This window comes from Saimiri boliviensis, chromosome 13 (assembly GCF_048565385.1).
Source record: "Saimiri boliviensis isolate mSaiBol1 chromosome 13, mSaiBol1.pri, whole genome shotgun sequence".
In the NCBI taxonomy this organism is placed as follows: domain Eukaryota; kingdom Metazoa; phylum Chordata; class Mammalia; order Primates; family Cebidae; genus Saimiri; species Saimiri boliviensis.
In genome coordinates this window covers 68624234-68651607 of record NC_133461.1, presented here as the reverse complement: position 1 = coordinate 68651607, position 27374 = coordinate 68624234, and the positions used below count along the sequence as shown (strand labels likewise).

Below are 27374 nucleotides of genomic sequence, written 5' to 3'. Positions count from 1 at the left end.
GATCTCTTGACCTCGTGATCCACCCGCCTCGGCCTCCCAAAGTGCTGGGATTACAGGCTTGAGCCACCGTGCCCGGCTGTCAAAGGTTTTCTAAATAGGTTTTTGCTCCGTTACCTTTTTTTTTCTTCTTCTTCTTTTTTTCTGAGATGGAGTCTCGCTCTGTTGCCCAGGCTGGAGTGCTATGGTAAGATCTCGGCTCCCTGCAACCTCTGCCTCCTGGGTTCAAGTGATTTTTCTGCCTCAGCCTCCCAGTAGCTGGGATTACATGCATACTCAACCACACCTGCCTAATTTTTGTATTACATATTTTTAGTAGAGATAGGGTTTCACCATGTTGGCTAGGCTGGTTTTGAATTCCTGGCCTCAAATGATCCGCCTGCTTGGTCTCCCAAAGTGCTGGGATTACAGGCATGAGCCACCATGCCCCGCACAGCCTCTCGTCTTTTAAAAAATGATCATGTTGGGCTGGTGCAGTGGCTCATGCCTGTAATCCTAGTATTTTGGAAGGCCAATGCTGGTGGATTGCTTGAGCCAGGATTGCTTGACCAGCCTAGGCAACATGGTGAAACGCTGTCTCTATGAAAAATGCAACATTAGCTGGGTGTGCTGGCGCATGCCCACCTGTAATCTCAACTGCTCCAGAGGCTGAAGTGGGAGGTTGCACTGAGCTGGGAACACTGTACTCCAGTGTGGGTGACAGGGTGAGACCATGACAAAAAAAAAAAAAAAAAGATATCATGTTATGCCAGATAGCTCCTTCTTCACATGGTTAGGCCTTCTCGGGAAAATATGTAACAGTGCCAGCCAGCTTGCTTGCTCTCTCTTTCTCTGTCCTTTTCCCTCCCCAGCCCCTTCCACTCTTCCTTCTTTTTCTGCTATCCTCCTGCCTTCTTTCCTTCCAAGTCTTTGGTTGAGAGGCTTTGGACAAGATCTTTTAAATTCCCTTTTGGAAAAAAGAATGTCAGGAGTAGGAGGTATTTAGTTGCTGGTGGCAAACCCATACACGTCTGCAGCAACCTCAATTCTTGCCTCCTCAGAAGAAGGAATTCCACTGAGGGGCATAAGGCCGAAAAAGAGACTTAGGCAAGTTGCTGAGTAAGAGTGGAAGTTTTTAAAAAGCTTTAGAGCAGGAAAGAAAGAAAAATACACTTGGAAGAGACCCAAGAGGACAGTGTGAAGGTTAAGTGCAGTGTTTAACGTGATCCTAGGACTTTATAGGCTGGCTCACTCTGGCGTCTTGCACCCCTTCCCCGTGATTCTTGCCTTGGAGTGCGTTGCCTGCATGTGCAGTGCCCTTCTTACACTTGGGAGGTGAGCGTGAGCAATGTGTTTAGGAAGTTGTATGCATGCCCACCTGAGGCTTTCTTCCTTTTTCCGGTGGAGTGCCCCCAGAAGGTCATACTCTGCCATTTTGTCTCCTGATGGGTGTGCTCAGGAAGTTGCCTCTCCCTGCCACCTGCATTTAATTAACACTTTAATGTGTCAGCTGTGGACCCTCCGGAGAGTGTGTCTTCCTGGCCGCTGGCTGCTAAATAATCATTTTTAGAATGGCAATATGATAACTGTTGAATCGTCACCTGGTGATCATCTGATGTTCCAGGTGGGTGGGAAGAGCTCTCGCCTGCCCGACTCATGCCTGTCTAACTACCTGTAACAAGAACTTAGCAGTTTGAGAAAAGGGCCAGAACTCCCCTGACCGGTTTGTTTGTAGTGGGACACTCCTTGCAGGCGGCTTACCAGCAAGGACTAATGCTGAGTGGGCTGAGTGGGGAATTGGGGCAGGGAGAGCCCAGCTTGTCTGGCAGTGCATAGGCCATCTCTGTGTCCTCTGTCCTGCTGTCTTCATCCAGGGAAGCTGGAGGACTGCAGCTGTGCATCCTATCCTGCCCTCAGCCCCACTGCAGGCTGTCAGCCTGCCTTGTCTCCAGTCTGCTCACTGATGCTTTTTGCACCTCTTAGTCATAACTGCTCAAACAAGCCCCACTCTGATGAAAAGAAGCGGGTGTAGAAGAGCAATTATCAAGTTGTCATTCTGGTATTTCATCTTGGGAAACCAGAAACCTACAAAACAGCAAAGGTTTGCACACTGAAAGACTCCTTGGCCTGCCCCAGAAGGTCACATTCCTTCCCTCTCAACTAGTCCTGCACAGCTGGAGGAAACATGCAGTGTTCGAAAGTTTCAATGATGGTTTTGGATTTAGCTTTTAGGATTTTAGGAGATTCTAGGCCTGTTGAAAGAAAATGAGATGTTAAGATCGAGTAGTTGCCTTCGATGTATTTAATTTCATCAAAACAAAGGAAATTGGATGGTGTTGAGGAACATGTTCTTTATCCCTTAGAGCAGGGGTCCCCAAACTTTTTACACAGGGGGCCAGTTCACTGTCCCTCAGACCGTTGGAGGGCCGGACTATGCAAGGTGTGACACCCTTCACATCCAGCGCTGCTGCCTCCGCTATCCCAAACAGCGGTATACAGTGTCACAGGCCCAGCACCGCCTCCAGTGCTGTATACAGGGATGGCGGTGATCAGCCTGTGACACTGAGTATACAGCGTCTGGACATCTGCAGCAGCGGTGGGCCTCTTCTGTGGGAAGCCCCCTGCTGCATGTTTCCCCTATTATGAGACACCTCCTAAAAATAAGACAGCCCCCGTCTTTTGGGGGGTAAAATTAATATAAGACAGGGTCTTATAATAGGGGAAACACAGTGTGTAGTAATGCGGGGGAGACTTTTGGGCAAAGGGAGGTTATAGGGGCCATTATGTTGTTGTACATTTGGGGGTATGGGGGCCACTGTACTGTGTAGTAATGGTTATAGTGCTTTGCCTTTCTTCCTACTTCTGCTGTTATTTCACACTGCTTCCGGTGATGTGGGGCGCCGCAGCCGCAGACCGGATGTGCATCATATGATGTGCTTCCAGAGCCGTGACGTGCGTCCCGCGTCACCGGAAGTAGTACTGTACGTGAGCGATGCCGTGCTTTGCGGTGCTGCCGCATACAGTACTCCTCTCACTGACCACCAATGAAAGAGGTGCCCCTTCCTGAAGTGCGGCGGGGGCCGGATAAATGGCCTCAGGGGGCCACATGCGGCCCGCAGGCCGTAGTTTGGGGACCCCTGCCTTAGAGGTCTCTCTAGCAGAGAACCCATGCCCTTCACCATACTGGTGCATGGTTCCTGACACTTGTGCAATCATTCCAAAGTTTCTCACAGATAAGGTGGATGACTGCAAACAGGAACTGCTGCTTCTCCTCTGTGTCAGAGTAAGCACGGGCAGCATACGGTGCCTGCAAGCCCTGAGTTGCCTAAGACAGTCCTGGTTCACACCATTGCCTTGTTTTCATTTTTATTAGTGACATTTTTTACTCAAAGCTGTCACCAGTTGGAAGATAAAGGCATGTGGTGACTACAGTTGTGCAGCATGTGTGGTTTGCCTTAGAGAAAACAGGGATGACAAAGGTCTAAGTGAATTATATAAAATACAGCTTGACCAGCTGATAAAGATGTAGGTTTTTGGAGGAGAATTCCAGCAAGAGCAGTTGACTCCAGATGATAAGCAAGGCTGCTTTTGACCTCTCTATCTGAAAGAACATATTTAAAATCGAGTATTTGTTTGCCATTTCCTCTTTATGTATTTATTTATTTTGAGACGAAGTCTCACTCTGTTGCCCAGGCTGGAGTGCCCTGGCACGATCTTGGCTCACTGCAACCTCCACCTCCTGGGTTCAAGTGACTCTCCTGACTCAGCTGCCCGAGTAGCTAGGATTACAGGCATGCATCACCATGCCTGGCTAATTTTTGTATTTAGTAGAGATAAGGTTTCACCACGTTGGCGGGCTGGTCTTGAACTCCTGACCTCAGGTGATCCTCCTGCCTTGGCCTCCCAGAGTGCTGGGATTATGGGTGTGAGCCACCGTGCCAGGCCAGCTATTCCCTTTTAATTCAAATACCTAGGCCAGACATAGTGGCTCACACCTGTAATCCCAGTACTTTGGGAAGCCGAGGCAGGTGGATCAGTTGAGGCCAGTAGTTTGATACCAGCCTGGCCAACGTGGTGAAACCCCATTTCTACTAAAATACAAAAATTAACTGGGCATGGTGGCCTACACCTGTAGTCTCAGTTACTCGGGAGGCTGAGGCAGGAGGATTGCTTGAGCCCAGGAGGTGGAGGTTGTAGTGAGCCGAGAGTGCACCACAGCACTTAAGCCTGGGTGATGGGAGAGAAACTCTGTCTCAAAAAAATAAAAATAAAAAGTAAATCAAGTACTTAATACAGGTAACGCCATTCGAATGAGACAGAGGAATGACAGTCCCTGGGCCATCCATTTCACCGTTTTCTACCCTTTCATCTTCTGAAAAGCCAGAAATAGTAACAAATACTTAATAGTACCACATACCCATTGCCAATGCTCCATTAGAATAGTTGTGATAAGATTTCTTCATTTATCAATTTCTGAAGGTATTGCCAATTTTTTGGTCAGGTTTTAACCTTTCGATAGTGGCTCAAACTACATTTTCACACCTGTTTATTTTTCTTTAGGTAAAGTTTAAAGTTGTTCCATATCTTAATGATTGCTTATAGAACACCACTGTAGGCCGGGCCTGGTGGCTCATACTTGTAATCCAAGCACTTTGGAGGCCAAGGTGGGTGGATCACCTGAGGTCGGGAGTTCAAGACCAGCCTGACCAACATGGTGAAACCCTGCCTTTAATTTAAAAGAAAAAAAAAAAAAAAAAAAGAACACCACTGTAAAACAAGCTAGGGACTCTTATAGGGAATGGAATTATTCTATTTTATTTATTTATTTATTTATTTATTTATTTATTTATTTATTTGAGACTGAGTCTCACTCTGTCACCCAGGCTGGAGTGCAATGGCATGATCATGGCTCACTACAACCTCTGCCTCCCAGGTTCAAACGATTCTCCTGCCTCAGTCTCCTGAGTAGCTGGGATTACAGGTGAACACCACCATACTCGGCTAATTTTTGTACTTTTAGTAGAGACGGGGTTTGCCATGTTGGCCAGAGTGGTCTCGAACTCCTGACCTCTGCCTCGGCTTCCCAAAGTGCTGGGATTACAGGCTTGGGCCACTGCACCCAGCCTCAGTTTTGTATTTTTAGTAGAGACAGGGTTTCACCATGTTGGCCAGGCTGATCTCAAACTTGTGACATCAGGCGATCCACCCACCTCCACCTCTCAATGTGCTGGGATTACAGGGTGAACTACTGTGCCCAGCAAGGAATGGGGGTTATTCTTAATTTCCATGTGCAAATGTAGAGTTCTGAAGACGTGTTTCACAGCGGTGATTTTAGACCTTGGGGAAATGATGTGGTTCTTGACTTCATACCTATGAGTGACATGAAGGTCCTAGATTCATGTTAGAAAATCATCTTCCTAAAAAAGGATTTTATTTTTTTATTGGTTCAATTAGGATCTCTGGTCAGTGTCTCTCATAGCTCCCACTCCACAAGACTTCAGGGGCTTCTCTGACATCTGAGCTTCTTATACCCTCCCTGGAAATGTCATCGCCCTCCTCAGATTCTCATCTTGAGTGCAAGTTGAAGAACCTGAAAGTAGAATGCCACTGTCTATAGCCTCTCTCTCGCCCTTGCTCCAGTAAACCAACAACCTCCAGCAATGTGTGCCACTGCCATCACGAGTATGTCACAGTGCTATAGATATCTTGCTTATGGCCAGTTTATTTAAGGCCTGTTTATGACAGGCTTAGGGCCTGTTCTCAGCAGCAGTTAATTTGGGAATGTAGATAGGATTATGTAACTCGTTAGTTCTTGATAGAGGGAGGTGACGATACCGGTATTATTAGGGAATATAACTGAATTCTTTTCCTTTTCCCTGTAGATACCCAGCTAAGACCTCAATGCCATCACGCTGCCTGGGGCTCTGCAGTTTTCTCATGGTGAACCCTTGATGGATTTACTATTGCTTGAGAAATGGCTAGGATCGGATTGGGGTTTGGAAGATGGAACTTTCATCCATTAAAGAAGAAGAGTTCATTGCTGTTTAAACTCATAGCTGTTGTTTTTGCTGTGCTTCTATTTTGTGAATTTTTAATCTATTACTTAGTGATCTTTCAGTGTAAGTGGCCTGACGTGAAACCCACAGCCGATGATGGTGAACAACCCACACGTGAGCCGGTGCTCAAAGCCATGTTTCTGGCTGACACCCACTTGCTTGGGGAATTCCTAGGCCACTGGCTGGACAAATTGCGAAGGTAAGAGGTAAAAGCAGGAATCTTTCTAAAATTCTGTAGGCAAAAAGTATAGCCCTCTCCTAATAGCAAGATGGCTTTAGGTTACTCTTAGTTACATTCCTCTCAAAGAAGGACATTTAGGGACATTTGACTTTTCCTTGAATTTACCATTTACTGAGGATATATATAGGGCCACATGATTTGGGAGTCAGGTCTGGGCCACATTGCTTTGTGACTTTGGACAAGTTGTTAGGGTCCCTCTGAGCCCCTGCCTCCTTGTTTGTAACTGGGTTAAGACAAGAAACATCACAAGATGTGCCACTCAATGACAAGAAGATGCCATGCAATGCCTGGTGCCTGGGGCTGATCCCCTGGGCAGGTGAGGGCACAGATCTGGGTTGGTGGTCTCATCTCACTGTCACTGCTGTGTAACTTTGAGCCTATTGGGTTTCAGCCTTCCCTAGGCAGCAGAGGGGCAGAGCAGATCTGTGGCTGTTCCCCTGAGGAAGGATCAGGTCCTGTCTCTCCAACTCAACCTGCTCCTACATGGTCAATTGTTTTTTCGCCAGGAAGCTTTTTTAAAAAATTACTTTTAGGCCAGGCATGGTGGCTCACACCTGTAATCCCAGCACTTTGAGAGGCTTGAGGCGGGTGGATCACAAGGTTAGGAGTTTGAGACCAGCCTGGCCAACATGGTGAAAACCCTTCTCTATGAAAAATCCAAAAATTAGCTCAGCATGATGGCACATGCCTATAATTCCAGCTACTTTGAAGGCTGAGACAGGAAAAGTGCTTGAACCTGGGAGGCGACCTGGGAGGCGGAGGTTACAGTAAGCCGAGATTGCACCACTGAACTCCAGCCTGGGTGACAGAGCAAAATTCTATCTCAAAAAAAAAAAAAAAAAAGAGTAAGAAGAATAATGAAGGAGCAGCTGTATCTTTTTACTAAGAGTTTTAACCAAAGGAGGCTCGAGTTCAAGAAGGGCTGGTGGGGGGCCTGGCCTGCAGTGTCTTGATTTTACAAATTGACCTTGATGGGTGTCTGGGTCTCTCCAAGTAGCCTTCTATGCTTTCTTCTTGTGGCTGTTTCTAGATTCTTACTTCTCCTGGCAAATAACATTAAATGAAGAGAAACTGAGACACTGAGTGCAGTGCTTCACGCCTGCAATCCCAGCACTTTGGGAGGTGGAGGTGAAGAATTGCCTGAGGCCAGGGATTTGAGACCAGCCTGGGCAACATGGCAAGACCTCATTTCAACAAAAAAAATGATAAACAAAATGCAAAAATTAGCTGAACATGGTGACACCCACTTGTAGTCCTAGCTACTCAGGAGGCTGAGGCAGGTAGATTGCTTGAGCTATTTTGAGCACTGGAGTTTGAGCCTACAGTGAGCTATGATCATGGCTCTGCAGTCCAGCTTGGATGACAGAGCAAGAGCCTATCTCTTAAAAAAAAGTAAAATAAAATAAGAAAAATGGAGAAATGTATTTTGAGAGAGAGATCTTGGGTAAAAAGCGTTTCAGAGGTGATGTGTACCACATAGTAGTTTACTTGGGATCTGAAAATCTTCCTCTGACCAGAAATTACATTGACTAATTAAAACGGGGTCTAGCTCTGTTGCCCAGGCTGGAGGGCAGTGGCAGGATCATAGCTCACTGCAGCTTCCTGAGTAGCTAGGACAACAGGCTTGTGCCACTACACCCAGCTAATTTTTACTTTTTTGTAGAGATGGAGTTTTGCTGTGTTGCCCATGCTGGTATTGAACTCCTGGCCTCAAGTGATTCTCCTGCCTTGGCCTCCCAAAGCATTGAAATTACAGGTGTAAGCCACTGCACCCAGCCTACTTTTCCCTATTTATATATCCCAGGACATAGCATTTCCCTTTTGTAGAGAAGGCGCAGCCAGGAAAATGCCTTAAAAAGGAGGAAAGTTTTGAGTTCCTTAGGAAAATGATACAGGCTGGATTTGGTTAGGCTGTAGACGGGGAGGGCTGAGCAAGCACGGACATTTTTGAACACCTGCTGTGTGCCCCTGCCATGCTATACAAATGCTGTCTTATTTAACCCCGTAACTATCCTGTATAAGCAGGGTTTAAAATCCCCATTTACCAATGAAGACACTGGGAATCAGAGAGTAGGCAATATTTTCAAAGTCACACAGCTTGTCAGTGGATCAAGCTGGGATGTTAAGCCATTATTGGTTAGATCGCACATCCCAGGCTCTTTTCTTCCTCCTTTTTTTTTTTTTTTTTTTTTTTGAGATGGAGTCTCGCTCTGTTGCCCAGGCTAGAGTGCAGTGGCATGTGTGTGGGTGTGTGGGGTGATCTCAGCTCACTGCAGCCTCACCTAGGTTCAGGCAATTCTCCTGCCTCAGCCTCCTGAGTAGCTGGGACTAAAGGTGTACACTACCATGCCAAGTTGATTTTTTGTACTTTTAGTAGAGACAGAGTTTCACCGTATTGACCAGGCTGGTCTCGAACTGCTGACCTTGTGATCTGCCCACCTCGGCCTCCCAAAGTGTTGGGATTACAGGTGTGAGCCACTACGCCTGGCCTCCAGGCTCTTTCATTTGCTTGTTTTACTGCTGGGAGGATTTTGAAATCTACAGGATTTACTGTTTTGATATTGGCTAGCCTATTTCTCTCATCATCTCCCCTCCACCTTGGAAGCAAAGAAGGAAGTTGAAATCCCTTTAAGAAGAAGCTAAAATTAAGCTAGATACAATCATCTCCTCTGTGTGGTATAAAATCAGTCTCCATTGAGCATCTTTGGAAGCTGCATTAGACTCTCAGATCCCAGGTGCTACCTTGACCGAGTAATGGCTGCAGGGTGCATGCGGACTGGGGCCTGTTCCTGGACACCACGGTGTCTGGGGTGTGCAGGAGGGATGGCTGGACTCTTCCTTGATACTTAATTCCCCACCTTTAGTCAGATATGGGCTCCTTGGCCCTTCAATCATGGGGTGGGAATGCAAGAGTGGGGCCCTGGAAGAAGGAGAATGGGACCATTTAGTTTGCTGTTTAAATGGCGCATAATGCAGAAGTAGTCTCCACCCTGGAAATAGACTGTTCTTACTTTTTCCTGTTGGCGGCAAGGGAATGGCAGATGGAGAGAGCCTTCCAGACAGCTCTGTGGTTGCTGCAGCCGGAAGTCGTCTTCATCCTGGGGGATGTCTTTGATGAAGGGAAGTGGAGCACCCCTGAGGTAGGACTCTGTGATCCAGGTGTCCTCATCCTGCTTCGAGGTCCAGCACAAGTAGCCCAGAGAATCCACGAAGCAATGTCAGCTCAAGTTGGAAATTTTATGGAAGTTTTACTTACTACTGATATTAAAAATGGGTGGGCTATCTGGAAGATTCTTGGAATTCATAGACTATCGAAGATTCTTAGAACAACCCAATCTTGAGTTAGGTTGGCTAATCTTAAACATTTGTCCATGCAGGAAATATGTTGATTAGCCAGACATCATTTGGTTGGAATACACCGTTTTGTGAACCTCTTGGGAAAGGGAGGAACAGGCAAGATAGGTGTTATTTCAGTTGTCACCGAAATTGCAAAATACATAGTGAAATGTACACTTAATTTCACACTCTTACTTAATCACAGTGTTATGAGAATTGTGCTACAAAAGAGACTTACTGGTCTCCCCTGATTTTCTTTCTTCTGAATGAGAGATGCACAAGGAGCCCTGGGAACTTGGTGTGAGGTTCCTCTGCCTTTAGGAGGGCCTGAGACCCTGGCCTGGGTATTGGGGTAATGTAAGACTTGCCACAAACCAAAGACAAAAGCTGTTCTTACCTTAGTTGTCACAATGTTCTGCTTATTACATCCTTGGAACAAAATGAATGAAGACAAGCTAGATACAATCATCTCCTCCGTATAGTACAAAATCAGTCTCCATTGAGCATCTTTGGGAGCTGCGTTAGGCTGTCTCAGATCCCAGGTGCTATCTTGCTGCTTAAAAAATGTTCACTCACGAATAGTTTTTGGAAAATATTTTATGTGGGGTAGACTTGAAGAAACTTCATCATAGCTGGGCCTGGTGGCTCATGCCTACAGTAACAGCACTTTGGAAACCCAGGGCAGGAGGATTTTTTTTTTTTTTTTTTTTGAGACAGAGTTTTGCTTTTGTTGTCCAGGCTGGAGGGCAGTGGTGCAATCCTGGCTCACTGCAACTTCTGCCTCCTGGGTTCAAGCAATTCTCCTGCCTCAGCCTCCTGAGTAGCTGGAATTCACCACCATGCCCAGCTAATTGTGTGTATTTAGTAGAGATGGGGTTTCTCCATGTTGGTTAGGCTTGTCTCAAACTCCTGACCTCAGGTGATCTGCCTGCTTTGGCCTCCCAAAAGGGCTGGCCCTTTTTTTTTTTTTTTTTTTTTTTTTTGAAATGGAGTCTCACTCTGTCACTCAGGCTGCAGTGCAGTAGTGTGATTTTGGCTCAGTGCAATCTCCATCTTCTGGGTTCGAGTGATTCTCCTACCTCAGCCTCCTGAGTAGCTGGGACTACAGGTGGGCACCATGACACCCAGTTAATTTTTTGTATTTTAGTAGAGATGTGGTTTCACCATGTTGCCCAGGCTGGTCTCGAACTCTTGACCTCAGGTAATCTGCTCGCCTTAACCTCCCAAAATAGGTGTGAGCCACTGCCCCTGACCTAGTCCAAGAAAGGAGAATTATTTGAGCCCAGGAGTTTAAAAACAGCCTGGGCAACATAGTGAGACCCTATCTCTAGAAAAAATACAAAAATTAGCCAGGCATGGTGGTGTGTGCATGTAGTCCCACCTACTCAGGAGGCTGAGCTGAAAGGATTGCTTGAGCCTGGGAGGTGGAGGCCACAGTGAGCTGTGTACCACTGCACTCCAGCCTGGGTGACAGAGTGAGAACCTGTCTCAAAAAATAAACATAAAACCATCATTCTCAGCAAACTGACACAAGAACAGAAAACCAAACACCACGTTTTCACCCATAGGCAAGTGATGAACAATGAGAACAGCTGGGCACAGGGAAGGGAACAACACTCACTGGGCTAGGCGGGGTGGGGGTAACAGCAGGGGGTGGAGAGGATGGGGAGGGATAACACTGGGAGAAATGGGGGGATGGAGACAGCAAACCACATGGCATGTATGTACCTATGCAACAATCCTGCAGGAGGCAGGATGTGCACGTGTACCCCAGAGCCCAAAGTACAATAAAAAATAAAAATAAAAAAATAAAGATAAAAATCAAAGAAAACAACCAACCAAACCAAAAACAAAACAAAAAACCCCACAACAAAAACCCAAAAACTTTACTGGCGTTCCCTAGGATAATTCAGTAGCTGCACAAGAGAAGTCTTGGCTCAGAGTTGGTAGGAACCACTATTTACAGAGTGCAATGTTTGTTATAGTCTAGGCTATAATTACATGTGAGATAGTAGAAATGTTTATATGCAAAAAAAAAAAAGAAAAAACTAGTTACAAAATGAGGTTGGATAGATATGTTGCTTTTCCAGATTAAGGGCAACATTTTATGTTTTACAGTGTCTGTTATTCTGATTTTATGTTACTCTAACTTTTTTATTTTTATTTTTTTGAGATGGAGTCTCGCTCTGTCACCAAGGCTGGAGTGCAGTGGTGTGATCTCAGCTTACTATAACCTCTGCCTCCCTGGTTCACGTGATTCTCTTGCCTCAGCCTCCCCCGGTAGCTGGTATTACAGGCGCCTGCCACCACACCCAGCTAATTTTTGTATTTTTAGTAGAGACAGGGTTTTACCATGTTGGCTAGGCTGATCTCAAACTCCTGACCTCAAGTGATCTGCCTGCTTCAGCCTCCCAAAGTGCTGGGATTACAGGCGTGAGCTGCCGCGCCCAGCCATCTAACTTTAAATGTTATTTGTTAAAGTGGAATCTTTTTAAGTGTTTTCAAGGACTCTCTATCCAGCATATTTCCGTAGGTTTTGCCAGATTTACAACTTTTAGGATAAAATTAGTTACCATTTAGAATAGAGGTTGTTTTTTTTTTTTCATTTTTTTTCCTACCCTAGGGTGTTTGTGCAATTGGTATTTTTAGCCTTATAAAAATAAGAACTACACTAACATATAACTCTCAAGTTTTAATAATTAAAGCAAGTATCAGAATAATTTTGAAATATTTGTTACAATAAGTATTTTTTTGTCTTTCTTTCTCTCACATCTCATTAGTTCTTGTTGCAGCCATAGGGGAATGCCACCTTTTTTTTTTTTTTTTTCCTGAGGCATTGTCTTGCTCTGTTGCCTAGGCTAGAGTGCGATGGTGCGATCTTGGCTCACTCCAGCCTCCGCCTCCCAGGTTCAAGCGATTCTCCTGCCTCAGCCTCCTGTGTAGCTGGGACTACAGCCATGCACCACCATGGCTGGCTAATTTTTGTATTTTTGGTAGAGACAGGGTTTCACCATCTTGGCCAGGCTGGTCTTGAACTCCTGACCTTGTGATCCACCCACCTCAGCCTCCCAAAGTGTTGGGATTACAGGTGTGAGCCACTGCACCTGGCAGGAATGCCACTTTTAAAGATGTTCTCATCCTCATTCTGGTTGAGACACATGAAGAACTTCCTCAATGTTTTCTAAGAGCCTGTTCTTATGGCATGGCCAGATCTGAAGCATTTATCCACCAGGTTCTATGAATGGTCTTCATGGGATCTTGAAATAATAAGTGTACGAACCAAATATTTTTGGGGATTGCCAGTTGTTGTTTTAAGATGGGAGAGGACACCATTTAAAAATTTGGCGTTAGGCTAGGTGTGGTGGCTCATGCCTGTAATCCCTGCCCTTTGGGAGGCCAAGGTGGGTGGATTAATTGAGGTCAGGAGTTTGAGACCAGCCAGGCCAACATGGTGAAACCCTGTCTCTACTAAAAATACAAAAATTAGCTGAGCATAGTGGTGCGCGCCTGTAATCCCAGTCACTCAGGTGGCTGAAGCACAAGAATCATTTGAGCAAAACAAAATAAAAAAAAAAACTTGGCATCAAATTAAATAATACTAAGTGTTAATTGCAGTCTTAGAAAAGACGTATTATATAGAATTAAAAATTCAAAGTTCATCTTGGGATGGTGGCTCATGCCTGTGATCCTAGCACTCTGGGAGGCCAAGGTGGGAGGATCACTTGAGCCCAGGAGTTCACGACCAGCCTGGTCAACATGGTAAGACTCCATCTCTACAAAAAATAAATTAGCTACATGTGGTGGTGTGTGCCTGTGGTCCCAGCCACTTGGGAGGCTTAGGTGGGAGGATCACTTAAGCCCAGGAAGTTGAGGCTGCAGTGAGCCGTGGCGGCACCACTACCCTCCAGTTCACGTGACAGAGTGAGACCCTGTCTCAAAAAAAGAAAAAAAAAGTTTTACATTATCTTTATAGACATCTGATTTGAACAGGGGAATTCATTCACTTCTCACATCAACATAGGGATCACGATTTCTTAGCCATAGGGCAGGGAGGGTTCTCTGGCTCCCAGCAGTGATTCTTTTTCCCTCAGGCCTGGGCGGATGATATGGCGCGGTTTCAGAAAATATTCAGACATCCAAGTCCTGTGCAGCTGAAGGTAGTTGCTGGAAACCATGACATTGGCTTCCACTATGAGTAAGTAATTCAGGAAAGCACTGCACCTTGAGAGCTCTTCTTAACTAATTCTAAACCTGCTGGAATTCAGGTGAAAGCCCTATTTGTACCATCTCGAAATTTGTTTTCCTCAAAAGATGTAAGCTCTGGGATGTTAAAGCCTTTAAGGGGTTTTTACTCTTGGTGCATAGTACACCCTCAACAAGTATCTGTGGAATGAATGAATTATATGTGCCCTTGGGAAACATCTAACTTGAAATGTACATTTCATAGCCAATTATTTTCTTTGGGAATGAAAAAACAAGATCATTTAGACTTTAGTAACTAACATTTATATAGTGCTCTGGTGCTTATAATATGCTGCCTGTTTCAAGTGCTTTACTTCCATATTTTGACACATTAATCTTTACCATGGTCCTGTTGTTTTACTTATAGTACCAATGTGGAATCTGAGGCCCTGGGCAGCTGAGTAACTTGCCCCAGGCTTCATAGTAAGTAGTGGAACTAAAATTTGAGCTTTGATATCCTGGGGCCGGCTTAAGTCATAATGCTAGTCTGAAACTCAAGTCCTGAAAGTTACTTTGTGTTCATGATAACTCTAGGAGTTTCTAAAATGGCTTGTCCTGAAAAATGTTTCTTGTTTACAACTGAATATAGGATGAATATATACAAAGTGAAACGATTTGAGAAAGTGTTCAGCTCTGAAAGACTGTTTTCTTGGAAAGGCATTAAGTGAGTATTATTTGTAAATTCTTCCAAGACCTTTAGTCCTTGGAAGCTTCATTTTTTAAAGGTGCCTGCCATGCTGGGATGGATCATCTACCTGTGTTCTGTTTAGCCTGGTTTGTGGTCTTTAAATAGCAGTGCCTCAGGCTATCCTTGCTGGTGCTCACCATGGGAGCCGATAGATGGGAAACCTCAGAGCACCCTGGTTTTCCTTGACAACCCCACAGTGAATCGGTCAGTTTATAACTGCCCAGCCACTGTGGGAATGATACTCTATCTGCACTGCCTCTGGGTGGTACAAATTTCATGAGCCCACTTTGTAAAAGAGTATTTTATTTGATCAAAATGTACTATTTTCACTTTACAAAGACTGTTCCCATAGTATGGTGTCATGGGATTTGGTGGTAAGTGTGTCACAGTGCCTCTGTAGCTCTGTGCTACCCAAGCCCATTGGCCTGGGCTTTTAGACCACAGCACCCTGACCCTTAGCCTGACCATGAACACCAGCTCCTCCTCTGTGAGGCCACATCAGTGCCCGTCTCTGCATCCTTTCTGGGCTGTGAATGTGGCTGCAGCACAGTGGACAGGACTCTATATATTGATTATAGACATGGTGGAGATTAAACAGGTGGGAGTAGAAGCCTATTCTCTTTTAATCCTGTCTTTCCTGTGGGTGCCCGGCGCTCTATTGACCTTGGCCACAGCAGGTTTGTAGATGAGGTCATCTCTGTCCAGTGGCTTCATTACCAATGGTCACCTTTCCTTCCCTCTGCCCAGAGGGCAGAGTCTCTAGAAGGTGGCTTCCTCTGCTGACTCACTCATAATAGAAACATGATACAGTTTGAGTGACTGCCCTCTAAGCATAGTGTTTAAGAAACTTTTGCGCCGGGCGCGGTGGCTCAAGCCTGTAATCCCAGCACTTTGGGAGGCCGAGGTGGGTGGATCATGAGGTCAAGAGATCGAGACCATCCTGGTCAACATGGTGAAACCCCATCTCTACTAAAAATACAAAAAATTAGCTGGGCATGGTGGCGTGTGCCTGTAATCCCAGCTACTCAGGAGGCTGAGGCAGGAGAATTGCCTGAACCCAGGAGGCGGAGGTTGCGGTGAGCCGAGATTGCGCCATTGCACTCCAGCCTGGGTAACAAGAGTGAAACTCCGCCTCAAAAAAAAAAAAATACACCCAATTATTCTGGGTGGGGTTGAAAGCTGCTCTGGGCTTGTTTCTTCATACTGGATGCTTAGCTTTCTTTTCATGGGAACAGTGGGGAAAGAAAGCACCAATACCGTGGCCGGGCGCGGTGGCTCACACCTGTAATCCCAGCACTTTGGGAGGCCAAGGTGGGTGGATCACGAAGTCAGGAGATCGAGACTAATCTGGCCAACATGGTGAAACCTGTCTTTACTAAAATACAAAAAATTAGCCAGGTATGGTGGTGCATGCCTGTAGTTCCAGCTACTCAGGAGGCTGACGCAGGGGAATTGCTTTAATCCAGAAGGCAGAGATGGCAGTGAGCCAAGATTGTGCCAAGCACCAGTACCCCCAGTGACCTCACCTGCCTTCTGCCCTCCACCTCAGCTTCGTGATGGTCAACAGCGTGGCACTGAAAGGGGACGGCTGTGGCATCTGTTCTGAAGCCGAAGCAGAACTCATTGATGTTTCTCATAGACTGAACTGCTCCCGAGAGGTAGGAGAGCATCTGAACACCACAGGTGCCTTTCGTCCCATGTCACTCCACTTTTGTTGCTCACTCAGCCCCCGCTGCCATTCCTGCCCTTTGATGAGTGTCAGGTGTGTGGATTAATGGCCCGATTTGTACCCAGCAGGTACGTAGCTCCAGCCAGTGTGGACCTGGGCCTCTGCTACCCACATCTGCCCCCATCCTCCTGCAGGTGAGCCCAGGGAGGAGGGGGCGCGTGGCGAACAGCAGGCAGCCAGGGTTTCACTATAACCACCTGACTCCTCTCTCCATCCCGTCAGCATTATCCTCTGTACCGGAGAAGTGATGCTAACTGTTCTGGGGAAGACGCTGCTCCTCCAGAGGAACGGAACGTCCCATTTAAGGAGAACTATGATGTGCTTTCTCGGGAGGCATCACAAAAGGTGTGCCAGGGTGTTGTGGTGCTAATTCATGTCACAATGTGACTCTCATCACCTTGCATGTCAACAAGCAGAGCACCCAGGCTAGAGCAGGTATTTGCTGAAATGTTGATGACTTAGTTATCACCTGGGGACAGGGGTGGAGGCCTGGCTTTGACAGTATCCCAGATTTTCATTCAATTGCTTTCTCTCTCTTTTTTTTTTTTTTTTAAATCTGTAAATCTACTTCTTTTTCCTAACCTCAATTCAATAATATTCTCAGCTATTCTTTGTATTCAGTTTTCACCAACTTAAATGTATTTAGAAATGTGAATGGAACTTAGAGTCAAATTTTTAGGGACTTAATTAAAAGGCATTTTCTTATATAGATTTATATAATACATATTACATTATATAAAAAATATAAATATAGGAAATATTTATAAGATAAATGTATAAAAATATTTTTAAAGAGAAAATATCATAAAAAGTATATAAAATCTGGGATGAGAACAGTAGATTTAAAGGGGCTGACCTTACCTTTGATTTAGTGTGAATAAACCAAAGGATTTTTTTTTTTTTTTTTTTTTTTTTTGAGACGGAGTTTCACTCTTGTTACCCAGGCTGGAGTGCAGTGCAATGGCACAATCTCGGCTCACCGCAACCTCTGCCTCCTGGGTTCAGGCAATTCTCCTGCCTCAGCCTCCTGAGTAGCTGGGATTACAGGCATGCGTCACCATGCCCAGCTAATTTTTTGTATTTTTAGTAGAGATGGGGTTTCACCATGTTGACCAGGATGGTCTCGATCTCTAGACCTTGTGATCCACCCGCCTCAGCCTCCCAAAGTGCTGGGATTACAGGCTTGAGCCACCGCGCCCGGCCAACCAAAGGATTTTTAAGGAAAAAAATGAACTAGTCCTTCAACGTAAGGATTTAGTATTTAATTTAATGAAAGAAGCGATGGCCAGCGGCCGTCGGCTGGGCGGTGAGTCCTGGTTGAGGGTGAGCTAACAGCCTGCTTTGCTGTCTTCTCGGCCGCCGTCAGCTGCTGTGGTGGCTCCAGCCGCGCCTGGTCCTCAGTGGCCACACGCACAGCGCCTGCGAGGTGCACCACGAGGGCCGAGTTCCCGAGCTCAGCGTCCCGTCTTTTAGTTGGAGGAACAGAAACAACCCCAGTTTCATCATGGTAAGGTGAAAGTTTATTTTTGTCTGAAAGCTTTCATAAGTATTTAAATCAACACAGTAATCAACTATTTAATAGCTGCAATCTATAAAAATTTACAAAAGCCACACAATTTCCTTTCCTCTACACTTAGGTCCATACACTGCCCCTTGCCAAACACCCTTTCAGGAACCAATCGGCATGACATTCCTGGGTGGTTAATGTGAAGAACGAGGGCAGGGCACCGTCCAGGTGGAATTTATCCTTCAGGGAAGGCCATGTCCTCTCCTCTTACACTCTCTGTGTGTGTTTAATTTTCTAAAGAAACAACCATTTATTCATTAGCTATACTCAGCCATCTTCTCCTAGTTTCTAAACATGTCCATTTTCCCTGGCAGAGAATGCAACAGCCTTTGCAGTTTGATAAAAATGTTTCAGTTAATGACCACTGGGTGTTTTAACTCCTTTCAGCCATGGGCTCCTGCATCCAGCTCATGATGCTGGTATGTCAAGTTCTTTTACTTCATAAAAAGGTGAGGAAGCCCTAACATTTTAAGATTCAGAGTAAATGAAAACCTTTGCCACTGTCATTCCACATAAAAGTACCTTCAAAGAAAAGCCCAGTGAGGTGACCTGGACACATGTATTTCTAGGGAATGATTGCTTAGTTGAGCATCAGGGGGCAGGAAGACACCCTTCCCTCCTGTTCCTTGCTGACTGATGACCCTGGAACTCCACGGTGCCTCTCTGAATCTCTGTTATGGAACCCCTACTATATTTGATGGGAACCCAGTGGGCCAGGGGCCAGTTTTGACAGAGAGGTCACTTGGGCCTTCCTTGTCTTTCCTGCCAGAGCCTAGGCTGGTCGAGGGTGACCTGTGCAGGGGGAAGGCCAGGCCCTCTTGGTCTCAGGTGAGGAGGGCCCCTTCCCTGTCTCACCTGAGGGGGACCTGAGAAGGCAGTCTTCCCTCTGTTGTTTCTTAGACTGTGGTGTTCAACCTGTGCCTGGTGCTCTCAGCCTAACTTTCTCTTCTTCTTTCCAGGGTAGCATCACGCCCACGGACTACGCCCTCTCCAAGTGCTACCTCCCACGTGAGCACATGGTTTTGATCATCTACTGTGGAGCAGTGGGCTTCCTTGTGGTCCTCACACTCACTCACTTTGGGCTTTTAGCCTCACCTTTTCTTTCTGGATCAAACCTGCTCAGAAAGCATAAGACAAGGTGAAGAGCAGTTGACGTTTGCACTTAGCAATAAATATCAAAACCCAAATAATGAAACTTTGGGCAGAGATCATGTTAGAATCAAGTGGATGTTGAGAACAATTATAGGCTGTCTCTCTGCACATCACAGAAATTCTCAATCACTGAAATGAGTAACTGCAAAATAAATAGTTGATTGTACTGTTCTCATGCTATAAAAATGGACAGGTACTCTACAACAAATCTGTTTTCTCATTTTTATCAAATATATGTATCATCGAAGGTTGCATCTGTACAGTATGTAAATGCTATTAATGTCATCACTCACATGCACGACAGTCCTTGCTCCCCCAGGAAGGGCCTGGTGACCCCAGCACACACTGAGATTATGTGTATACATAAATAATGGGCTTGTTTCCCTCTTCCTGTGAAGTGGTTCTCAAATTCCTATGTACTGTAAAGCTATACCCTTAAAAGTACAGATGTAACAGGGCACAGTGACTCACGCTTGTAATCCCAGCACTTTGGGAGGCTGAGACGGGTGGATCACTTGAGATCAAGAGTTCAAGTCCAGCCTGGCCAACATGGTGAAACCCCATCTCTACTAAAAATACAAAAATTAGCCAGGTGTGATGGCAAGCGCCTGTAATCCCAGCTACTTGGGAGGCTGAGACAGGAGAATCCCATGAACTCTGGAGGTGGCGGTTGCAGTGAGCCAAGATCGTGCACTCCAGTCTGGGTGAAAGAGCAAGGCTTTGTCTCAAAAAATATATTTTAAAAAAAAGTACAGATGTGATGTGGAGGACATATTGTTTTGTAGATTTTTGTACTTGATAAATTAATGGATCAGATTTTTAGATAAGTGTAATTTTCTCTGTAGGAGACCAAGTTGATACATCTGATAATGCCTGTCAATGATCAAAAGAGACTTGAAACATAGAATGGGATATGGCTTTTGGTACTTGAAAATAAATGCTTTAATAATTTTAAGACAGATAAAATGTATTCTTTTTGTTTTTTTCTTAAAAATCTGGCCCTTGTATGAATTAAACTCTTAAACGGGATGTTTAGTTAGAGGGTAATTGTTGAGTGATGATGCATACAACACCACACTTCCTTTTCTTGCTGGGGGTGTAGCTTTGCAGTGTTGTTTTACTTTGACAGTGCCAGGGGAACTGAAAATGATTTCCACTGTATTTATCTTAGTTCAGCTGAGGGTTTTATGAGCCAGTGGATGGGAGGGGCAGAAAGATGATGATGAGATAAAATATGTGTGTGTCGCACTCACTGTCTACAAAGTTGTCATCCTTTCTTCATGAAAAAGCATTTAAATCTGGATGAGTTTATAAAGGATTACAAAATGCTGATTTATAGAGTAAACTTTAAAATATTAAAGACTAAAGACTGAAAGGCGAGTAATTAAGTAATGTAGGCTGTCGCTTCTCTAGATTTGTATTGTTGAAAATTTAACTTTGGGCATAGACCTACAAAAACTACCCTCAACTCTGTGGCTACAGATAGAATGTGAAACGTCATCACTACAACAATTCCCACTTTCTAGATATTCTTTGTGTGCATAATGTTTGAGGCTGTATTTGTAAATCTTGCAAGTGTGAGAAAGAGCCGTATCTTTTGACATTATACTTCAAATTAAGGTTTTGCAATGTTTCTTCTTCAAAAGGCAAGTGAAGCTGTCATCCTTATTCTCCTAGGCCAGACACAAACGTCGACACATCATGTTTTGTTTTTCTCTTGCCATTTGTTAACTTGCCTGATGTAGCCTGTGTCCAGAGTTTTGACTAAGGGAATCATTGCCCTGTTCCCACTTAGGGAAGTTGAAGAAGTCTTTCATTAGCAGAGTAATTAGGAAACATACTGTCTAGAGAGAGAAAAAAAAAGAAAATCCCTGGTTCTCTGAAAAGATTAGATTGCAACTTGTACCAGTGAATTGAGTTCAGGTTTTTACAGCTCAGAGAAGTAGGAGCAGGTGGTTGCAACAGCTTGTGATGTTGGTACGACATTGTTGGTAGAATGTGGATGATGAATGTGTATAACTTACGATTCTTTAAATCAAGGAGTATTTTATAAAGTGCCAACCTGATAAAATATCCTAAATTCTACAGCTACCATTCATTCCCTTTTTCAGAGTAAGCAGCAGGTAATGTTGACATTAAGCTATTCAGCACAATACAAACACATTTCATGTACAGGTATAGATAGCCATGGTAAAGGCACAAAGATCTACAAGGATTTTTCTTTAGTAGTTATACAAAAAAATGTTACATTTTGTGGTCTGTACAGTATAACAAACCAGCAATAGGACAACAAAGAGAATCTAAGAAGATTATGCCTAAGTATAGTGAAAGTTTAGAGAATCATTTTTAGACAGGACACGTTTTGCAGTAGTGAATGTGGTAGGTTTTCTGCCTAAATGTAAGAGGCTCAAAGTAGCTCTAATTCAAATGCCTGAGGCCAGCAGCAACTCCAAATGTGACTGTAAAAGGGTTTCTGGTCACTCTGTTGCTTGGGGTCGACTCTAAGTCTTGGGCCAAGGCTGATGGGAAGGGACCATTGCCCGTCAGCCTGCAGCTCCATAAAGGGAAACGCAGAGGGCTGCGGCTGGGGGCACTGGACATACGCTCTTGCAGTAACGCTTGATAACGTGAAAAAACCCAAACTGCGTTTTCTCCCCTTCTACCAGGTTCTCAATGAATCGATAAATGAGAATGAATAGAGGGGCCCCCACCCGGAGAGATTCTGCTGCAGTTTCAGCAAGTGAGAGTCAGTGGTTTGGGGTGGGATGCTGCGGAAGGTTGTATTCAATGACAACAGAAGCTATGCAACCAAACCTGAGGGGACAGAGGTAGCCAGAGGCTTGGTGGTCGACACAGAACAGGACAGACGGCAGCGAGATGGAACGAGAGACTCTGCCTCCTACCATGGCGTGGGGCCGGCAGACAGGCAGTCCCGGGCGCCGCTCCGTCGCGGGGTGGCAGCAGCGCCCTCACAAGAGCTCGTACTGCTTGAGGTGCATCCGCTGGATGATGTCGCGGCAGTCGTTGAACACCCTGCGGATGTTCTCTGTGTCCACGGCGCAGGTGAAGTGTGGGTAGCAGTAATGTTTGCCGTCGCCGGTGGCCGTGCTGATCCTCTGCAAGAGAGAGCGTGGGCACTAGGCCTGCGCGGCCCCAGCACGCACCTTGAGGGAGTACTAGGTCGCACTGAGCAGGTGCTGGAGGCTGCTTGGCCTGCTTGTTTTGCATGGAAGCCCTTAGAGGCAGGAACAGTCTCAATGCAACAATCGACTGGGGACCCGGAGAACCTTACCCTTATCACTGCTCCCACGAGGCCGAGGCAGCATGGACAGGTCAGAGAAAGCCCAAGGCAGGCAAGTCAAGGGAGGAGCTTCCGGAAAGGAAGGTCTACACAGAGCTTTCTGCGACAATGGGAATGATGTCCTCTATCTGCTCTGCCAATGATAGCCACTTTCTTTTTTTTTTTTTTTTTTTTTTTCTGAGACGGAGTTTCGCTCTTGTTACCCAGGCTGGAGTGCAATGGCGCGATCTCGGCTCACCGCAACCTCCGCCTCCTGGGTTCAGGCAATTCTCCTGCCTCAGCCTCCTGAGTAGCTGGGATTACAGGCACGCGCCACCATGCCCAGCTAATTTTTTGTATTTTTAGTAGAGACGGGGTTTCACCATGTTGACCAGGATGGTCTCGATCTCTCGACCTCGTGATCCACCCGCCTCGGCCTCCCAAAGTGCTGGGATTACAGGCTTGAGCCACCGCGCCCGGCCTAATGATAGCCACTTTCTAGCTGATACCACTGAGGGGCTGATTTCTAATTAGCTAGTTTTTGTTTTTCTTTTTTGAGACGGAGTCTCGCTCTGTCCCCCAGGCTGGAGTGCAGTGGAGTGATCTCGGCTCACTGAAACCTCTGCCTCCTGGGTTCAAGCGATTCTCCTGTCTCAGCCTCCTGAGTAGCCGGGATTACAGGTGCCTGTCACCATGCCCAACTAATTTTTGTATTTTTAATACAGATGGGGTTTCACCATGTTGGTCAGGCTGGTCTCAAACTCCTGACCTTGTGATCCTCCTGCCTTGGCTTCCCAAAATGCTGAGATTACAGGCATGAGGCACCGTGCCTGGCCAGCTAGTTTTAATTCAATGTCCACATGTGCCCAGTGGTTCTGTATTGTATGGTGCAGAGACCCCATGGCTGCCTCCACACAGGGCCAGGTTAACATCTGCTAAGCAGGATGTCCCCTGGTTATCAGGGGAAGGTTCATAGCCTTTTGGGAGACAAGTGCTCAGTTGTCAAGTACCTGGGAAACAGCATTAGACATTGTGAGTCATGGTTTGTGGGGATAACTTAGCGATGTGCTCATGTGCATTGTGAAGCTAAGTGCAGTGGGTGTGGGGAGAGGCTGTTACGGACCAATCTGTGTTCCCTAAAGTTATGTGGAATCCCTGACTCCCCACATCTCTGATGTAACTATATTTGGAGATAAGGCCTTTAAAGAGGCAATTAAGATAAAATGAGGTCTTTAGGGTGGGCCCTAATGCAATATGACTGGTGTCCTTATGAGAATAGGAAAGCAGGAGGATGCAGTCAGGTGCAGAGGGAAGACCCCGTGACACACAGGGAGAAGGTGGCGCTGCACCAACTCTGCCCACACCTTGATTTCAGACTTCCAGCCTCCAGGGCTGTGAGAAATACATTTCTGCTGTTTAAGCCACTCAGCCTCTGGGGCACTTTGTTATGGCAACCTGGGTCAATTTAGACAGAGGTCCTAGGAAGCTCGCCTTCTTTTTTTTGTACCACAGGAATCCCTGGGCCTCCTCCTCATCCCCTCTGCTCCTTTTTCTACAAGGCATCCCATGAAACAGCCTTTAGATAGCTGCTTGTGGCCAGGCACGGTGGCTCACATCTGTAATCCCAGCACTTTGGGAGGCTAAGGTGAGCGGATCACCTGAGGTCTGCAGTTCGAGACCACCCTGACCAACATGGAGAAACCCTGTCTCTACTAAAAATACAAAATTAGCCAGGCATGGTGGAGCATGTCTGTAATCCCAGCTACTCTGGAGGCTGAGGCAGGAGAATAGGTTGAACCTGGGAGGCGGAGGTTGTGGTGAGCCGAGATCGCGCCACTGCACTCCAGCCTGGGCAACAAGAGCGAAACTCAGTCTCAAAAACAAACAAACAAACAAACAAACAAAAAAACCAGCCGCTTAGACCGCAGAAAGGGTATCCTGAAGATGTCATGAGGTATGAAACTCCTCCCAGTGGCATAGTCTTATTTTTAGCAATAGTCAGGCTTCTTTTGAGCATTAAAAACAAAAAACAAACAAAAAAAACTTATGGACACTGAAATGAGTAGGTTATACATCTTTTTATTCCTAAAGTACCAGGTGAGGTATTTGGCACACACACAGTAAATATGTAGTGAATGAGTGAAAAATGGGCTTTTGGCTGGGTGCAGTGGCTCATACATGTAATCCCAGCACTTTGGGAGGTGGAGGCAGAAGGCTCACTTGAGGCCAGGAGTTCGAGACCAGCCTGGGCATAGTCTCTATTATAGTCTCTAACATAGCAAGTCTCTATCTCTATAAAATTTTAAATTAACCAGGTGTGGTGGTGTGTGCCTGTAGTTCCAGCTACTTAGGAGACTGAGGCAGGAGGACTGCTTGATCCCAGGAGTTGGAGGCTGCAGTGAGCTATGATCCTGCCACTGGACTCCAGGCAGCCTAGGTGACAGTGGGAGGCAATGTCCCAAACAAACAAACAAACAAACAAACAAAAAATGGCTTTCTTCTGTAATAGTGTGACTATTTGTCCCTGCCTAGAGCCTTAAAATAAAGGGAATGGAGTCATTACAAAGGTTGTTGCTTCAGATAGTTTTGTTTTTGTTTTTGTTTTGAGATGGAGTGGTGCTCTGTCACCCAGGCTGGAGTGCAGTGGCACAATCATAGCTCACTGCCACTTCAAATTCCTGGGCTCAAGAGATCATCCCACCTCAGCCTCCTGAGTAGGTGGGCCTATGCCACCATAGCCAGGTAAGTTTTAAAATTTTTTGTCGATGTTAACTAGGCTGATGTTGAATTTCTGGCCTCAGGTGATCCACCTGTCTTGGCCTCCCAAATTGTTGGGATTACATGTATGAGCAACCACATCCAGACTAGATGTTTCTAATCTTCATTTAAGTGAACATATGCATGCTTAATTAACATTTAGTTCTCAGCCCAGCGAGTGGCTCACACCTGTTATCCCAGTGCTTTGGGAGGCTGAGGCAGGCAGATCACGAGGTCAGGAGTTCGAGACCAGTCCTGACCAACATGGTGAAACCCGTCTCTACTAAAAATACAAAAATTAGCTGGGTGTGGTGCTGTGCACCTGTAATCCCAGTTACTCAGGAGGCTGAGGCAGGAGAATCACATGAACTTGGGAGGCTGAGGTTGCAGTGAGCCGAGATCACGCCACTGAACTCCAGCCTCCATACAAAAAAAAAAAAAGTTCTCATTAGAATACCATTCTGTGTGTCTTTATATGTTATAGTTTTACAAGATGCTCCTTAAAAAAGGGATCCCTTGGCCGGGCACGGTGGCTCAAGCCTGTAATCCTAGCACTTTGGGAGGCCGAGGCGGGTGGATCACGAGCTCGAGAGATCGAGACCATCCTGGTGAACATAGTGAAACCCCGTCTCTACTAAAAATACAAAAAATTAGCTGGGCATGGTGGCGCGTGCCTGTAATCCCAGCTACTGAGGAGGCTGAGGCAGGAGAATTGCCTGAACCCAGGAGGCGGAGGTTGCGGTGAGCCGAGATCGCGCCATTGCACTCCAGCCTGGGTAACAAGACTGAAACTCCGTCTCAAAAAAAAAAAAAAAGGGATCCCTTGATCTATTACAAACTAAATTCCCTTATTGAAGAGATTTGCAATGCACATTCACTGGCCTTAAGTAAAGGCTCTGAGAATCTGGCCCACTCAGAGAGAGGCAGAGGACCCTCTCTTGCTGTATTTAACACAGCATGTCCCAGATCTATCCAGCTGCAGAAGCTTTCCCAGTGCTGCCATGCACTTACTGTTACGCACTTCTAGGGGAACGCTGGTTTCTCTGAACTCATTCTGGGGCCTTGATTTCTCATCATTGTTACTTTCTAACTTACTGTAGGATTCAGGAGTCATCCCACAGGGGTATGGTGGGAAGACGGTGCTGAAAGGCCAGGCTGGAGTGTCGGACTCTGTGGAAAGCCCCCACAGCTGAGGATCGGCCCTAGGGCTACCCGGGCTAAGACCTTGTCCACATGTGTTAAGTGAACCTGGAGTACTACTGGCAACATGCCCTTAGGAATGCCTTGGCATGTAATAGTTTGAAGCGAGTAAACACTCACAGGTAGCTATATACTATAGGTTATTTCAAAGAAAAATGTATAGATCGATAAAGCACATGTGGCAAATTTTTGCCAACTGGTCAATTTGGGTAAAGAGTATATGGGAGTTTTTTTTCTTCTTCTTCTGAGAAAGAATCTTGCTCTGTCGTCCAGGCTGGAGTGCAGTGGTGCCATCTTGGCTTACTGCAACCTCTGCCTCCTGGGTTTAAGCGATTCTCCTGCCTCAGCCTTCGGAGTAGCTGGGACTACAGGCGTGTGCCACCATGCCCAGCTAATTTTTTGTATTGTTAGTAGAGTCGGGGTTTCACCATGTTGGCCAGGCTGGTCTGACCTCAGGTGATCCACCTGCCTCAGCCTCCCAAAGTGCTGGGATTACAGGTGTGAGCCACCACACCCAGCCTGAGTATATGGGAGTTATTTGTACAAATCTTCTGCCTTGTATGTGAGTTTGAAATAATCTCAAAATAAAAAGCCAAAGACAAAAGAGTAAATATCTGAATTTTAGCACATCCATTTTTACATAAACCATAAACTGTTAGTGCTTTTGGATGGAGGAAGAGGATGGATGCTTAGACTCTGCTGAAGGACGCTGTCCTTTTTGGAAAATATAACAAGTGAATGAACTATATCCTGTCTAAGTGCCATTCCGCAGGGCACTGTGTTCTCATCCAGGCTCTGCTACTTGGAAGCTGTGTAACCTTGGGTAAGAAATCTAACCTCTCGGCCGGGCGCGGTGGCTCAAGCCTGTAATCCCAGCACTTTGGGAGGCCGAGGCGGGTGGATCACGAGGCCAAAAGATCGAGACCATCCTGGTCAACATGGTGAAACCCCGTCTCTACTAAAAATACAAAAAAAATAGCTGGGCATGGTGGCGCATGCCTGTAATCCCAGCTACTCAGGAGGCTGAGGCAGGAGAATTGCCTGAACCCAGGAGGCGGAGGTTGCAGTGAGCCGAGATCGCGCCATTGCACTCCAGCCTGGGTAACTAGAGTGAAACTCCATCTCAAAAAAAAAAAAAGAAATCTAACCT

At 45.9% G+C, this 27374-nt stretch overlaps 3 protein-coding genes across 6 annotated transcripts in view; 2 read left to right on the top strand and 1 right to left on the bottom strand.

Moving 5' to 3' along the window:
- LOC141580904 (uncharacterized) overlaps positions 1–5949 on the top strand; it is a 47328-nt gene extending 41379 nt beyond the window's left edge. The window contains exon 4 of the mRNA XM_074384235.1: positions 5859–5949. Within this exon, the coding sequence (XP_074240336.1) occupies positions 5859–5928 (70 nt within the window). The 3' untranslated portion in view covers positions 5929–5949. The remainder of the gene's footprint in view (positions 1–5858) is intronic.
- Positions 20–22104, top strand: MPPE1 (metallophosphoesterase 1). 2 transcript variants are annotated; one of them, XM_039463556.2, is made up of 9 exons: positions 20–6231; positions 9305–9413; positions 13701–13804; positions 14441–14515; positions 16089–16197; positions 16337–16402; positions 16491–16613; positions 17635–17775; positions 18795–22104. In XM_039463556.2, the coding sequence occupies exons 1-9, from the start codon at positions 5951–5953 to the stop codon at positions 18975–18977; spliced, it is 1191 nt and encodes a 396-aa protein (XP_039319490.2). In that variant the 5' UTR covers positions 20–5950; the 3' UTR covers positions 18978–22104. The 2 variants fall into 2 exon arrangements, with proteins under 2 accessions (XP_039319490.2, XP_039319488.2); XM_039463554.2 differs by having other exon boundaries at positions 16334–16402.
- The window catches only part of GNAL (G protein subunit alpha L), a 193066-nt gene continuing 183457 nt past the window's right edge, over positions 17766–27374 (bottom strand). For all 3 annotated transcript variants that reach the window (XM_003924858.4, XM_010335582.3, XM_003924856.4), the window contains one exon: positions 17766–22103. In XM_003924858.4, coding sequence (XP_003924907.1) covers positions 21957–22103 — 147 coding nt within the window. In that variant the 3' untranslated portion in view covers positions 17766–21956. The remainder of the gene's footprint in view (positions 22104–27374) is intronic.

Bases quoted from the DNA above. Each gene is read 5' to 3' on its own strand.
- MPPE1 (XM_039463554.2), top strand. From the start codon at position 5,951: ATGGCTAGGATCGGATTGGGGTTTGGAAGATGGAACTTTCATCCATTA. The intron at 9,414-13,700 runs GTAGGACTCTGT...TTTTTCCCTCAG, and splicing joins GGAAGTGGAGCACCCCTGAG to GCCTGGGCGGATGATATGGC. The intron at 14,516-16,088 runs GTGAGTATTATT...CCTCCACCTCAG, and splicing joins TTTTCTTGGAAAGGCATTAA to CTTCGTGATGGTCAACAGCG.